Raw genomic sequence first — 14,342 nt, forward strand, 5'->3', positions numbered from 1 at the left:
CGTACACCTATACAGACACTCACACACTGCCACTCATCCATGGAGTTACTCACACACCTAATCAGTCATGCAAAGAATCAATCACACTCCAATGTCCTCATCTATACAGTTATACAGACAACACCTCAAATATACAAACATATACTAACACATAATTACTCCCTTATACAATCACTGATACAAGTACACATTGATCCATACAGCCACTCACACAATCACTGGCTCTCATGTATAGTCATTTATATATGCCAACTCTCACATGCACTGCGTTTTACATATCTACTTACTTGGAAATGTAGCACTGAGATATCCATTCAGTCACCAAAACACCAATGCACACAGTCAACCGCCCATACAGCTGTTTCCACATGCACTCTTGAACCCATACACCAGGTGAATCAACTGCTCACACATCTATGCACAGAGTCACACACCTCCCGGCCACCCACACACACACTCAGCCTCACATACAAATACTTGGGCAACCAATCAATAACCCATATAGCCACTCATATAACTACTGATCAACACATGCAGCAGCTTACACAACAACAGACATACAGATGCACACATTCAGACAGTTTAGTCACTAACCAATGCATTCAGTAAGACACATTTAATCACTCACTCATACAGTCAGTCACGCACCTACTAAATCCTTCATCCAGACACTTATACATACACTCATTCTTCAATATGTAAAACATATTTAAACTTTACAGAAACACAGTCACTGCATGATGTCATCAGTGATGTCATTTGAGATGTCATCAGTGATGTCACTGACCATGTCATGAATGATGTAATATGTGACATCATCAGCAGTGGATTGCGGGCGCGCGAGTTATAGTGAGTCCAAGTAACTATAACGTGGGAATTTCAATGGTTTTGTATGAGTAAAATGTTCAGCTAACCATAACTGGGGTGAAACCTATGTTTTTTTAAGTGAATATATATATATATATATATATATATATATATATATATATATATATATATTTATATATATTACTTCAACTTGCCTTCTGCTTAAGGACGCCACTCCACGAGAAATAAGTTCACAGAACCATTTATTTTTTAAACCGGCTCAGCTTTCCAATAATTAATTGACATCCCTGACGCGTTTCAAAGCATCTTGCTTCTTTTTCAAAGGGAAAAACACAAACTGTCAGCCACAGATCTGCGCAGCACATTTTCCAGCCTTAAATGTATTTTTTTCTTTTTCATCAATTAACCTCTGAAGAGGCCTCGCACTTTCAGGTGAGTAAGTTCATATGCATCCTGGGACTGGAAGTCTTTGTGCTGTGCCAAATTCTCCCCCACCAGTGGGGTCCGTTTTGCTGGCAGTTACAATTTTTTAAACAGTGTTATTATTTCGATTTATATTCAAGCCCTCCTTCACAGCCGCTGCAGCGCAATGTACTTAGGCAAGCAGACCCGGACCCAAACTTCAAAGGTATTTCTCAGCTCTTTATTCTTCGGCCATTACGCGTTTCGCCACCCACAGTGGCTTGATCACATGACAACGCCAGAAATGCAAAGGACCAATTTAAAGGGCTACGCAAAAGCACGTGACTAAAGAAGGAGGGAACATAGAAAAAGCACCCAAAGTAGTGGCCGTGGAATCAAGGCAGCAGACCAGTTTGGAAAGCATATTAATAATCCATAGTTATAAGCATTCTAATATGCGAAAGAGCAGAATCTGTACACAAGGGATTGCGAAATTGTTAAAAATATATAAATAACACATTCCAAAGTTACATATTTCACAATTGGGTCGTCATCATAAAATAAGTTTAACCGCAAGTAAAATTCGAAAAATAGTTCATATTTTAAAAGCAACTTTACAAAAATAATTTACTCAATAAATACAGAGCTGTACAGATCTGCGAGTGATAGAAGTAGAAGTGGACTAACTCCTATATGACATATGGGCATAAATGCCAGGTCGCTAAATCAATGTATGAATATCCAATGGCCACATAAGGGTGTGGATAAAGTGCAAAGTGCTACCGATACAATTAAAATCCACCCTCATATATATTTAAAAAGATATATATATTGATGCATAAAAAAGACTATTTGTATATGTTTTGTTGTTTTAAAGTGTCATGCAAAATAGTGCAAATATTGCCTGTAAAAAATAGTTAAAAACCAAAAATGGTAAGTTGGTTTGGAGAGGTTCGGCAGCTGCATATAACATGACCTACTATATAGTGCTAGGTGATAGTAAATACGCTAATTTATTGGCTGATGTGGAATACAGATACTGCCAATAGCAAATTCAATTTGGATATATAATCCATAAATGAATAAATAAATAAAATCACCATGGAAAAGGACGCACAGAGATGACGGGAGGTGGCAGAAATAGAAGATGCAGAGAACATTTTACAAGCAAGTGTGTAAATCCTCTGTGGTGTTCAGCCCACCCGGTGATTTGCTGTTAAGGTTCAGAATGTAGCGGGTTTCCAGTTTACGCAGCATAAGCTCTCGATTCCCTCTTTTGGTTTTAGGGATGGCATCAATTACAAAGTAAGAGAAGGCTTGAAGATTATTGCCATGCACTTCTCGAAAATGTCTCGCCACCGGGTAAGTTGGGTCATTGTTATTAATAGCCCTTATATGCTGCAGAATTCTTTTGCTGGCAGGTAGTTTGGTGCTGCCCACATATTTCGGGGGGCAGGTGCATTGTAAAATGTAAATAGCGAATTCAGTTTTGCAATGAAGGGATTTGTTAATTTTAATCTCCTTGTTGCAAAAGGCTGTGCAATACGTCTTGGTGTTAATGCCATATTGACAAGCCTTGCAATTCCTGCACTTGGTGAACCCGCTGGTGGCCATCAGCCAATTAGGGGAGAGAGTGGTTTCTGGGCTGCTGATTACCAAATCGCTGTACATAGATGGAGCTCTTCTAAACGTAATGCTAGGTTTGACAGAGTATAGCCTATAACTGGGTCACTTTTGACCAGTGCCCAGTTTTTGTTGATAATTTTGGTGATACTTCTTTCTTGAGCACTGTAAGGAATGATAAGCCTAATAGTATCGTGGCTGGCATTATCACTCAGGGCCTGTTCTCTGATTTTTTTAGGAATAAGAAGGTCATTTCGAGTTGATGCAGCAGTTTTGTCTATGGCATCCTGAATAATTTTTAGAGGGTATCCTCTGGCTAAAAATCGATTCTTGCTTTGGAGTTGCGCCTTTATTAGGTCTGTTGGATTACTGCAGATTCTTTTGATGCGCAGCATCTCCCCATAGGGGATGCTGTGTACCAAATGTCTAGGATGGAAACTCGAAAAATGTAAAATCGAGTTCCCTGCAGTTTCTTTTCTATAGAGTTTGGTTTCCAACACATTGCCTACAGGGTAGATTTCTACATCTAAAAAGTTAATCTTAGTGTGGCTTATAGTGGAGGTGAAATGTAGGTTGACATCATTGACATTGATCACATTCACAAATTCCATAGCTTATATATATATATATATATATATATCCATCGACGCCGTCGTTGACGGTTGTCGTAGACTATGTAGATATCTTCGTCGTCAACACTGCAGTCGTCGTCGACGCTATTGTCTACAGTGCCATCGTCGACGCTGTCGTCTACACTGCCATCGTCGTCGACACTGCAGTCGTCAACGCTATCGTCTACACTGCCATCGTCGATGGTGTCGTCGACACTGCCATCGTCGTCAACGCTGTCGTCGACACTGCCATCGTCGTGGACGCTGTCGTCGCCGACATTGCCATCATCGTCATCAACACTGTCATCTTCGTCGACGATGGAGACTTTTTTCTCCTGTCGTTCCTCACAAGGAAGAGAGGAGGTTTTAGCTAGACTCCCTCACTCCAGTTTCTCCTGTTATAAGTCCCTTCCTCTCCTTTACACCTCGGTGACGAGATTCAGGTGGACTGCGCCTGTCAGACCCCTGGGAGGTCTTTTTAGAGGCTTTTTGAGGAATTTCCTTTGTAAGTCCCTTCCTCTCCTTTACACCTCAGTGAGGAGATTTAGTTGGACTGCGCCGGTCAGACCCATGGGAGGTCTTTTGAAGGCCTTTTGAGTGTGCTGCTCACAAGAAACGGTGAGATTGTATTCCTTCTCAGATCTTCACGGAGACACAGCAGGCGAGGCCTCATCACTGTCATACTAGAGACTGGATCTGTTCTAGATTTTAGCTTCTGGAACCAGGTAAAAAGACGGCCCTCATGGACCCTTATGTTTATCTTACCTAGAACTTGTGGTCCGGATACAGGCAAAAAATGCCATCTTTATGAGGGGTAAACAGCTTCCTGAAGAGAAAACAGTTGAAATCCAAAAGTTGAAGAGAAATCTGAGCAGAGCTCTGTGGAGACTCCCTTAGCACAACGTGCGGTAAAAAAATCTGAGGCTCTCTCAGGAGGGTTCTATGGGGTGAGGCTAATCTGATTGGCTGTTGCAAAATTTTGGTCTCTTTTACAAAAAGAGGCAGATAGGCTACAAAATGAGATGAGGTATAGGCCTTATTTTCTCTTTTGTACATACTGCTATGGTATTTTCTATTTACCGAGGCTCCCAGGCTGACAACTGGGAATGATACAAAGCATGGGAATCTATGAAAGTTCCAATACTGGGGCAAAGCAGTTTTCTCCCAAAGCGGTGGCTAGCGAGTAGATTTCGCAGTCGTCTGGAAAAGTGTTTTTAGCACTGCCTGCCCTACATTGGATTGTTGACGTGCTAGTACATTCACACAATACTGTTTGGTAAATGTGTGTGGTGTAGACCATGTTGCTGCTTTACAAATGTCAGTTATAGGAATGTTACCAAAAAACGCCAATGATGCCCCTATTTTGCGAGTTTAATGCGCTGTAGGGGTATAGATGAAGTTTTTTTTTAGCTTTTGCGTTGCAAGTTTGAATCCACTTAACAATCCTTCTTGAAATGCCAGATTTAGAAATAGGATTGCCCTTTTGAGGTGGTGTAAATGAAACAAACAGTTGATTTATTTTACGAAAATCTTTTGTTCTTTCGATATAATACAAAAAAGCTCTTTTGACATCAAGTGTGTGAAGACCTCGTTCTGCTACTGAATCAGGTTGAGGATAGAACACAGGTAACTCAACTGATTGGTTAATATGAAAAGCAGAAACCACTTTGGGAAGGAATTTGGGATTGGTACGAAGAACTATCCTAATTTTATGGAGCTGAAATGAAGGGCTCTTCTAAAGTTAATGCCTGTAATTTACCTGCACTCCTTAACGAAGTGATTGCAATGAGGAATTCAATCTTCCAAGAGAGAAACTGCAAAGGACACTTGTGTAGCGGTTCAAAGGGTGGACTCACAAGTTTTTGTAAGTACAATATTAAGGTTCCACACTGGTGCTGGTGGAATTCTTGGTAGTATAACTCTTTTAAGCCCTCCATAAATACTTTGATGACAGGAACTTTGAAGAAAGACAAAAGTTGTGTGTTTTGCAAATACGCAGCTACTGCTGCAAGGTGCAATCTAATATATGTGTAAGCTAACCCACATTACTGTAGGTTTAAAAGGTAACAGAATGTTCGGAACAGAAGCATCTAGAGGTAGAATTCTGTTATTGCAGTAAACAACAAATTGTTTCCATTGTGCTGCATAGAAAGCTATGGTAGTAGGGTTTCTAGCTTCTTTTGGAACAGTCCTACAGTTGGATGGTAAATTTAAATACCCAAACTCTATGACTTCAGGAGCCAAATTGCTAAGTAGAGCTCCTTGAGATTTGGATGCTTGATTTCTCCATGGTTCTGGGTGAGGAGACTGGAGGTGAGATGTAGCTTTTGATGTGGACCTACTGAGAGCTCTGACAGGGTGGCGTACCACAGTTGAAGGGTCCATGTGGAAGCTACCAAAATTAGTGTGAGTGAGGTTTGCCTGAATTTCCGAACCACAAATGGAAGGAGTGGGAGAGGCGGAAAAGCATGGGCAAATATCCCAAACGAATGCATACACAGGGAATTGCCTTTGGATAGAGGGTGTGGGAACCTGAAGGCGAAGTTTGGGCATTGTGGGTTGTCTGCTGTGGCGAACAGATCTATTTGCAGGTATCCCCATTATTGAACGTATGGAAGGAGAACTTGGGGATGAAGTTCCGACTTGTGTACTTGCTGTCGCTTTCTTCTGAGGAGCTTAGCAATTCGATTGCTCACTTCTGGGAGGTGTTCTGCCAGAAGGTGAATCTTGTGATGGATTGCCCATTTCCAAATTGTCTGAGACAATTGTGACAGTTGAAGTGCCCCCCCTCCCCTACTGTTTTTGTACATAGTACGTTGTGGTCATGTTGTCTGTACAGACTAGGACAACTTAGCCTGTGAGGTGAGACTGAAAAGCTTTGAGCGCTAGAAATACTGCTAGAAGCTCTAGATAGTCGATGTCGATACATTTGTGTTTGTCATCCCAGAATTGTGTTATAATGGAGATGTGCTTCCCAACCGAAGGGAGATGAGTCTTTATAGGTAATTATTAACATTATTCTTCTGTAGTCATGATTAAGAAAATTATTCTGTAGAACTATTCTACACTGTGTTATTCATTTCAAGGTACCACTATGTTGTTGACTTAACTACATATATTTGAAAAAATCAAATACAGAAATGTCCTTCAAAAAATAATATACGTATATAATAACAGGGCGGGACAATTCATAATAGGATACACGTTCCCAGCACATCAGTCCTTCACTGCAGTCAATGAATAAAGCTTCAGCCATCGCACCCATATTGTCTCAAATTTATTTGGGTAGCCTATGGCCACATTTATTATTTTTTCAGCTAACAAGCACCAGTTCATATTAGAGTGCAAGTTATCTATTCTTGGCTGTACACCAGTTTTGCCAGGTTTCTAAGTGCCCCTACTAGGCCTAAGTCGCATAGAATCTTCGTGCATGAAGGTGATGGCAGCTCCCACTATATGCCCAAGAGCATGAGATTTTACTCCAAATGGATCAATGCCAATAAGAACCCGTCCACACTGCTTTGCAGGTCTCCTGAAATGTTATATTATCGGACATGACCAGATAATGAGGGAAAATGTGCCCAACTGATGGCATCCCCTGAGGCACAGTTCAGAACATCTGTGTCCATATGTAATAATACCTGTGCTAAATGTCGTATTGTATCAATTTGACGACTGATCTTCTTGAGAACTCTCTAGGGTGTCACAAAGCGTTTTGCAGTTAGGATCATCTATGAGACGTAAACCAATCTTCCATCAAAATATACATCTTGACACAGAAAAGAAAGGTGGTCTATACGGTAATAAATGGAATGTATGTGACACCTGAAAAGCTGAGGGTACGATCCTGGGAGCTTTGTGGGGGTGAAAAAAGGCTCAGCAGTTCTTCACATATGAAGGTCTTGACTCAAATCTCTAAGAATCTTTAAAGTAATACTATCAGCCATAAAAATATAAACATAGAAACAATCTAGTATTATGTATGTTCAGAATATGGTCCACACTGTTCATTAATAATCTAATATTGCACAAACTAAATCCAAGTACAGCATTTACAAAAAATGCCAAAGCCCACTTTGTACACATTGGTCAGCACTACTGAGTTTATCAGTAGTTAAGGTGTGAACAGCATTTATTACATACCGTAATATCCTGAATAATCTGTTGAATAAGAAGAGCGTTTGACGTCATGTCTACTTTTAGCTGTCCTTGTTGTAGCAGCAGACTGAGCATCTTAGAGATGGCAGGTAACTCTTCCAGAAGTAATTTGCTCACTTGAAAGCTCTGCAACACCAGCCGCAGCACATAAGGTAGGGCAGCAAAGAATGAGATACATGATCGCCACAGCCTTTCCCTATAGAGAAATGTTATAATGAAGTTGTAGAACATGAAAAGGTATTTACACTTAACTTTCCTGATTTTTTCTCAATTGGACTGAGCATATAATCAATTACAGCAATCAACTTTAAAAAGACCAGACAATAAGCCTTTGGCATTCATGGGGAGGAATGTGTTTATGTCGGAATACATAAAGCTGCAAATTATCAGCTCAATGGCATGCCTTGCGATAAAACTAGAAAAGAAATTGCTATAAAGTTAAACTCGTCTCAAACACACACATGTAGGCTTTTCTTGTACACAAAAAAAATATATATACAAACAGGGGCCCTAAGGAACATTTTTAAGACCAAGCGTGGATATAGTCCCCAAACCAATAGAATATAAACAACAAGGATATCCACGGGTCTAGATCTACAAATGGCTAGGTAGAATACAACAATGTGAAAAGGCATACCTATTAATAGGACGGATTCCCATACAACAATGTGAAAAGGCATACATATTAATAGGACAGATTCCCGAGGTGACATGCTTCATCATCTGGGTCTCCCCCTAGCATCACGCTAGTGACGCCAAGGGTTTCAACCCTTCCACTATGAAGGGAAGCTCACAGATGTTTTCCAAGCTAATTTGTGCGACAGCGCACTTACAATAGGACCGCTAGATGTGAATAGATGTTACGGGAGTGATGGACGCAGTGCATGTGGGTGAAAAGTGAACCAAAATGAACACCAGGAGAGGAAGATTTATTGAATATCATCTAATGCCCAGGTTAAAAACAGTGCAACAACAGTTTTAACATAACCGTCAGTGTCAGAAAGAAACGGTCTACATGTTTCAGCCTTCCGGATTAAATGAATCCATGGCTTTCTTCAGGACCAAAACACTATAAATTGCTACTGCGAATAATGTGCCTAACTAAATAACCAAAATAATAAATAAGGCCACCGTTGGACCAATCTCAACCATGTAACCTGTATTAGTAGGTTTTCCAACTCCTCATGTATATCAGGGATACTGCCACCGGAGCCTGTGCACGCAGGCGACGCACGTGGACCCACAGCCCAGAGAGCCCACGGCGCTGACCAGCTCATGCTAGGAAGCGCCTTGTACCTCAGCCTGCCACCAACTCCCGGATCCTTGCATGTCAGACATCTGATCAGGGTGTGATCCACCACTTGCACCACGCGCTGTGCATGCACACGCTGCACGCCGGATCCTCAAAGCCAATGGAGTCTCATAGGAGGTAGCAAAAGACAGCATGCTCACATCTGCCTCGCTGCGTGCTCCTAACCACAGCTGCAACAGAACCCCGTTTCTTCAAACACAGGGGTCCCTTTCCAATTCACATGGACATAGCTACAATCAAGAAGTCGGGCGCAGGGCAGCATGACGATATTGTACAGTAATCTGCAACAGCATGCGGGCGCAGGCAGGGCAGTCGAATCACAGTGGAATCTGCTTACCTTTCATCCAGTCCACCACTTGCTTGGGCGCCCACTTGCTGATCGGTTCCATTACAAGAGCCCTCATCAGATCGCTTTTTCATTCACACCAAAGTCATAAAAAAATGACGGGGAAGCAGTGTCTTCTCAGAGCATGGCTGGGGGCAGTGCAGTGCAGATTTCAGGGTGCAGCCCACAGCAGAGATGAAGCTTTGTCCCTCCAGGTTTCTTCTCTTGGCTCCTGCACTGATTCAGTAATGTATCAAATTAAACTGCTTGATCAGCGCTGGCGCCTCCCTCACCTCGTGGAGCCTGCAACAGGCTGGAGCCCAGCAACACAGAGTTAGGAAATGTTGCAGTGTGTGTAGACTCGCTTACAAGGCACCTCTTCCCAGTGAGAGACTGGCACAGGTGTGAAACGAGAGAGCTGAGAGATGGTAATCCAGGTTGCTGGCATGCAAAGCTCGCCCCAATCAGCTGAAGGAATCTCCCCTGATCGGGGAAGCTGTCCACACTCACACGGCGACGGATGCCCGTGACTTCCCACCTGGTCATGGTGACTACCAGCGCAGAATGTCGATGAACCCTAACGCACAGTAAGCATTGGAATGTGAACTGAAGCCAGACATCACACCCATCTTTAAAATACCGAACTCCTGCGTACGCATTTCTGTTTTTATATTTTTCAGTTGCTGAGAGTGGAGTTTGAAGATATAAACATTTTCACGTATGCGTAATTAAGTATTCATTGTTATTTTCGCTATTACCCTCAAGGCAGTGGGCGCCTTATAGATAGTTATCACTAGCTGAAGCTTGGTCCCAAGTCATCTCACAAGGGCGACATTCTGTGCACACGTGAAGAGAGCAGGTGGAGGTGGGTTCAAGGCCTCCAGCACTCCAGGTGACCCAGTGATGAAACAAAGTGGCACAGCGCCCCAAGGTTCCTTTTTTTGAGAGTTTACAAGGGGTACCCCCATGTAGTCTTCCCGGAGGACGCCAACATACCCACTACAAAAAATTGTGTAGGTGAAAAACCCGACAGGGGAGGGACTTAAGCCTGTTTGGATTCCAGTGTATCACTTATAAAGCCAAAGACAAAAAGGTTACAGATATCGCACCTTGTCTTAGCAAATCAGGGGAGATATTGTGTGTATTGAAGTCTGACTGAGGCTCTCCCTCAGAGTACATCTTTGGTTTAATCCCAGATAAGCTTATAGAAGATATTAACCCAACGTCACCTTCTCTATAAAAGGTAACACACTGGGAAGGCTCTCTTGATCTCCATCTTGGCAATACGAGTACAAAATCTTTATTGGACATCTGTTGAATGCTGCACATCAAACTGAGAAGGAAGCCTCGTCTCTCAGACTAATACTGACAGAAGATCCACTGTCACAGCAGTATGTCAGGAACATTGCATTCACCCTCATTCTCAACTACTAAACTTAACTAAACGTGCGCCCCACATTATTTAATATCTATATGTCCACATTGGAGGAGGTCATCACCCCATTCGGAGTGAGCGTCGTCAGCTATGCCGACGACACACAACTAGTGGTGTCCTTGTCCCACCCCAAACAACATACAGCTGACTTATATAACTGCCTTACGCAGGTTCACGGCTGGATGAATAGGTCAGCCCTAAAGCTAAATGGGATGAAAACTGAGGTCCTTCTTCTTGGCCCGAAAGGAATTTCACTCTCCCCGAACATCTGGCCAGCCTGTTTAGGTCCTCCCCCTGACCCAAAAGCAGAGGTAAAAAGTCTGGGGGTGTGGATCGACACTGACCTCTCATTCATTATACAGGCAAAGAAGGTAGCCGGGACTTGCTTTGGACTCCTGAAATCCCTTAGGAAAGTCCTCCCCCTCCTACCATTCAACTCACAAAAACTGTTAATCCAAGGCCTAATAATATCGAGGCTTGATTACAGTAATGTGATTTATCTAGGCGCTCCTGAAGCGACTCTTAACAAGCTTCAGAGAATTCAGAACACCGCGGCCCGGATTATCACAAATACCACTGCCAGAACCTCTGCTAAACCTGCTCTCAAACTCCTCCATTGGCTCCCCATAAGGGAGAGAGTCAAATTCAAGGCCTTATGCCTAGTCCATAAATCACTGCAAAATCAAGGCCCCCCAGTCCTTAGCAAATTCATCACCCCCTATAAAGCGATGAGATCCCTCCGTTCAGACACAGAAAACTTTATTAACACCCCTAGATTCAAGAAAGCTCGATCAGGAGGAAGACGTTTCTCGGTCCAAGTTGCACGCCTGTGGAACTCGCTCCCCCGCGACCTACGACGTGAATCACAATATCTGCGCTTCAGGAAGCTGCTAAAGGCGCATCTCTTTCCCTAATGTTCTTGCCCTCCCACTTTTCCGAGTCTCCTTCCCCACCCCCCACCCCTTCCCCCCCCTTTCACTTTCTGTCTCCTTCGTGGCCCGCTGAAATGTAGAGTTAGGGTTCCTAGCGCTGGGATACCTCTGGGTGACTATGCGCTCTATAAAATAAATAATAATAATAATAATAATGCAGACAAACCTTGCTTGGAAAAGGGAGATACAGGCCTCAATGCTTACAACCAAAAGAAGGTCAATCGCATATCATTTTCTGCAACTTTCTGAGGTCCAATGTTTAAAACTAGTGGTTCTTGAAACTGCTAGCCATGGAATAAACCATTCCACCTTCAACCACGTTTTTACATAGACTCAATGGGAGCATATAGAATTCTGAAAAGACTGTTCGCAGGCCTACCAGCTATTGGTGAAGATGCCCCCAGGGAAACTGCTCTGAGGATATCATCTTCGAGTCAAACAGGTGCAGGGATTCTGCTTGAACAGAACTGTTCCTTGGGACAACAGTACGCCTGAATGCAGGGACTGTCTCTCTGACACATCAGTGACTGTCAGCCAAAATTTCATGGCTAGCTCACAGTGCCTAACCTGAAGTCCTAAACTTCAAAGAGTACCAGGTAATTTCAGCAACCCAGAACAGAGCACTCTAATGCCCAAGGGAACCGTGGAAACAAATCATCACCTTTCGCTCACCTACTCCACCTCTTGCCTCTTTCTGCACCTCACTTGCCTCTTTCTGCACCTCGCTCTCTTCTTTCTGCGCTTCTCTTGCTTCTTTTTGCGCTTCTCTTGCTTCTTTCTGCGCTTCTCTTGCCTCTATCGGCACCTCTCTTGCCTCTATCGGCACCTCTCTTGCCTCTATCGGCACCTCTCTTGCCTCTATCGGCACCTCTCTTGCCTCTATCAGCACCTCACTTGCCTCTATCGGCACCTCTCTTGCCTCTATCAGCACCTCACTTGCCTCTATCGGCACCTCACTTGCCTCTATCGGTACCTCACTTGCCTCTATCGGCACCGGCACCTCACTTGCCTCTTTCTGCACCTCACTTGCCTCTTTCTGCACCTCAATTGCCTCTTTCTGCACCTCACTTGCCTCTTTCTGCACCTCACTTGCCTCTTTCTGCACCTCACTCTCTTTTTGCAACTTTCTTGCTTCTTTCTGTGCCTCTCTTGTTTCTTTCCAATCAATCAGAGTACTTGTAAAGCACGCTACTTACCCATGAGGGTTCCAAGGCACTGAGGGGAGGGGGGGGGGGGTGCTGTTACTGCTCGAAGAGCCAGGTCTTGAGGAGTCTTCTGAAGGCGAGTAAGTCTTGGGTCTGCCGTATGTGGGTAGGGAGGGTGTTCCAGGTCATGGCGGCGAGGTAGGAGAAGGATCTGCCGCCGGAGGTCGTTCGTTGGATGCGGGGGACAGCGGCTAAGGAGAGGCTGGCGGAGCGGAGCTCGTGGGTGGGGGTGTGGAAGCAAAGTCTGCTGTTCAGGTAGGCTGGTCCGGCGTTGTAGAGTGCTTTGTTTGCGTGGGTGAGGAACTTGAAGGTGATCCTCTTGTCGACGGGGAGCCAGTGTAGGTCTCTCAGGTGGGGGGTGATGTGGCTGCGGCGGGGGACGTAGACGATTAGTCAGGCGGAGGCGTTTTGGATGCGTTGTAGTCGTTGTAGGGGTTTGGCTGGGATTCCTGTGTAGTGCGTGTTGCTGTAGTCCAGTCTGCTGCTGAAGAGGGCCTGTGTCACAGTTCTTCTTGTTTTGGTCGGGATCCACTTGTGTATCCTGCGGAGGGTGTTGTAGCAGGAGGAGGAGATGGCGTTGACCTGCTTAGACATGGAGAGGGAGGAGTCGAGGATGAATCCTAGATTGCGTGCATGGTCAGTGGGTGTTCGTGCTGTTCCCAGTGTGGTCGGCCAACAGGAGTCGTCCCAGGCTGAGGGGGTGGGTCCAAGGATTAGGACCTCCATCTTGTCAGAGTTCAGCTTCAGACGGCTGCTCCTCATCCAGTCGGCGACGGCCTTCATTCCCTCGTGGAGGTTGGTTTTGGCGGTGTGTTGGTCCTTGGTGAGGGAGAGGATGAGCTGGGTGTCGTCGGCGTAGGAGATGATGTTGAGGTCGTGATGGCGGGCCACTTGTGCGAGGGGGGGCCATGTAGACGTTGAACAGCGTCGGGCTGAGGAATGAGCCCTGGGGGACGCCGCAGATGATGTCGGCGGCTTCGGATTGGAAGGGTGGGAGGCAGACGCTCGGAGTTCTGCCGGAGAGGAAGGAGATACGGCCTGCCTGAGCCGCGGAGGTTTACTCTCAGGCTGTTTACAGCCTGCCTGTGACAGCGCCAATCTGACGCTGCCACGCTGGGAACTTGGAGCCGATTTTTGGAGGAACAAGCAAACATCGGGGTTTCCGAGTGCTGCAACACACCCCACTTGGTTTTTTAATCTTTGAACACTTGAGTCTCAACACGATAACTCACCTGAGGAACACCATGCACTACGAGTTCCATAAGGCCAAGGAAGTGGCCACGCCCACTGGGGGCGTCACACACCGTTTAAAAGTGCTGTTAGAAAACATTGTGCTGTTGGCTCAGAAGTCCGTCGCCTCTGAAGAAATGCAACCTGCAAGAAACGCGTCAGGCTGGATATTATTACTGTGCTGCATTACAAGTGCCTCGTTGTTTCCCTCATTAAAGATGGATGGCTAAAAAGAATTTCAAGTTGTGGGCACCTCCTTTACAGGCAACCTGTGTTGGATT

The 14,342-nt window shown here is 44.5% G+C and overlaps 1 protein-coding gene across 3 annotated transcripts in view; it reads right to left on the reverse strand.

Annotated features, from left to right (window-relative positions):
• TEX10 (testis expressed 10) overlaps positions 1-14,342 on the reverse strand; it is a 576,299-nt gene that overhangs the window by 35,806 nt on the left and 526,151 nt on the right. For all 3 annotated transcript variants that reach the window (XM_078687684.1, XM_078687682.1, XM_078687685.1), the window contains one exon: positions 7,608-7,818. In XM_078687684.1, the coding sequence (XP_078543810.1) occupies positions 7,608-7,818 (211 nt within the window). The remainder of the gene's footprint in view (positions 1-7,607; positions 7,819-14,342) is intronic.

The sequence above is a fragment of the Lissotriton helveticus genome, chromosome 4_1 (assembly GCF_964261635.1).
Source record: "Lissotriton helveticus chromosome 4_1, aLisHel1.1, whole genome shotgun sequence".
Lineage (NCBI taxonomy): Eukaryota > Metazoa > Chordata > Amphibia > Caudata > Salamandridae > Lissotriton > Lissotriton helveticus.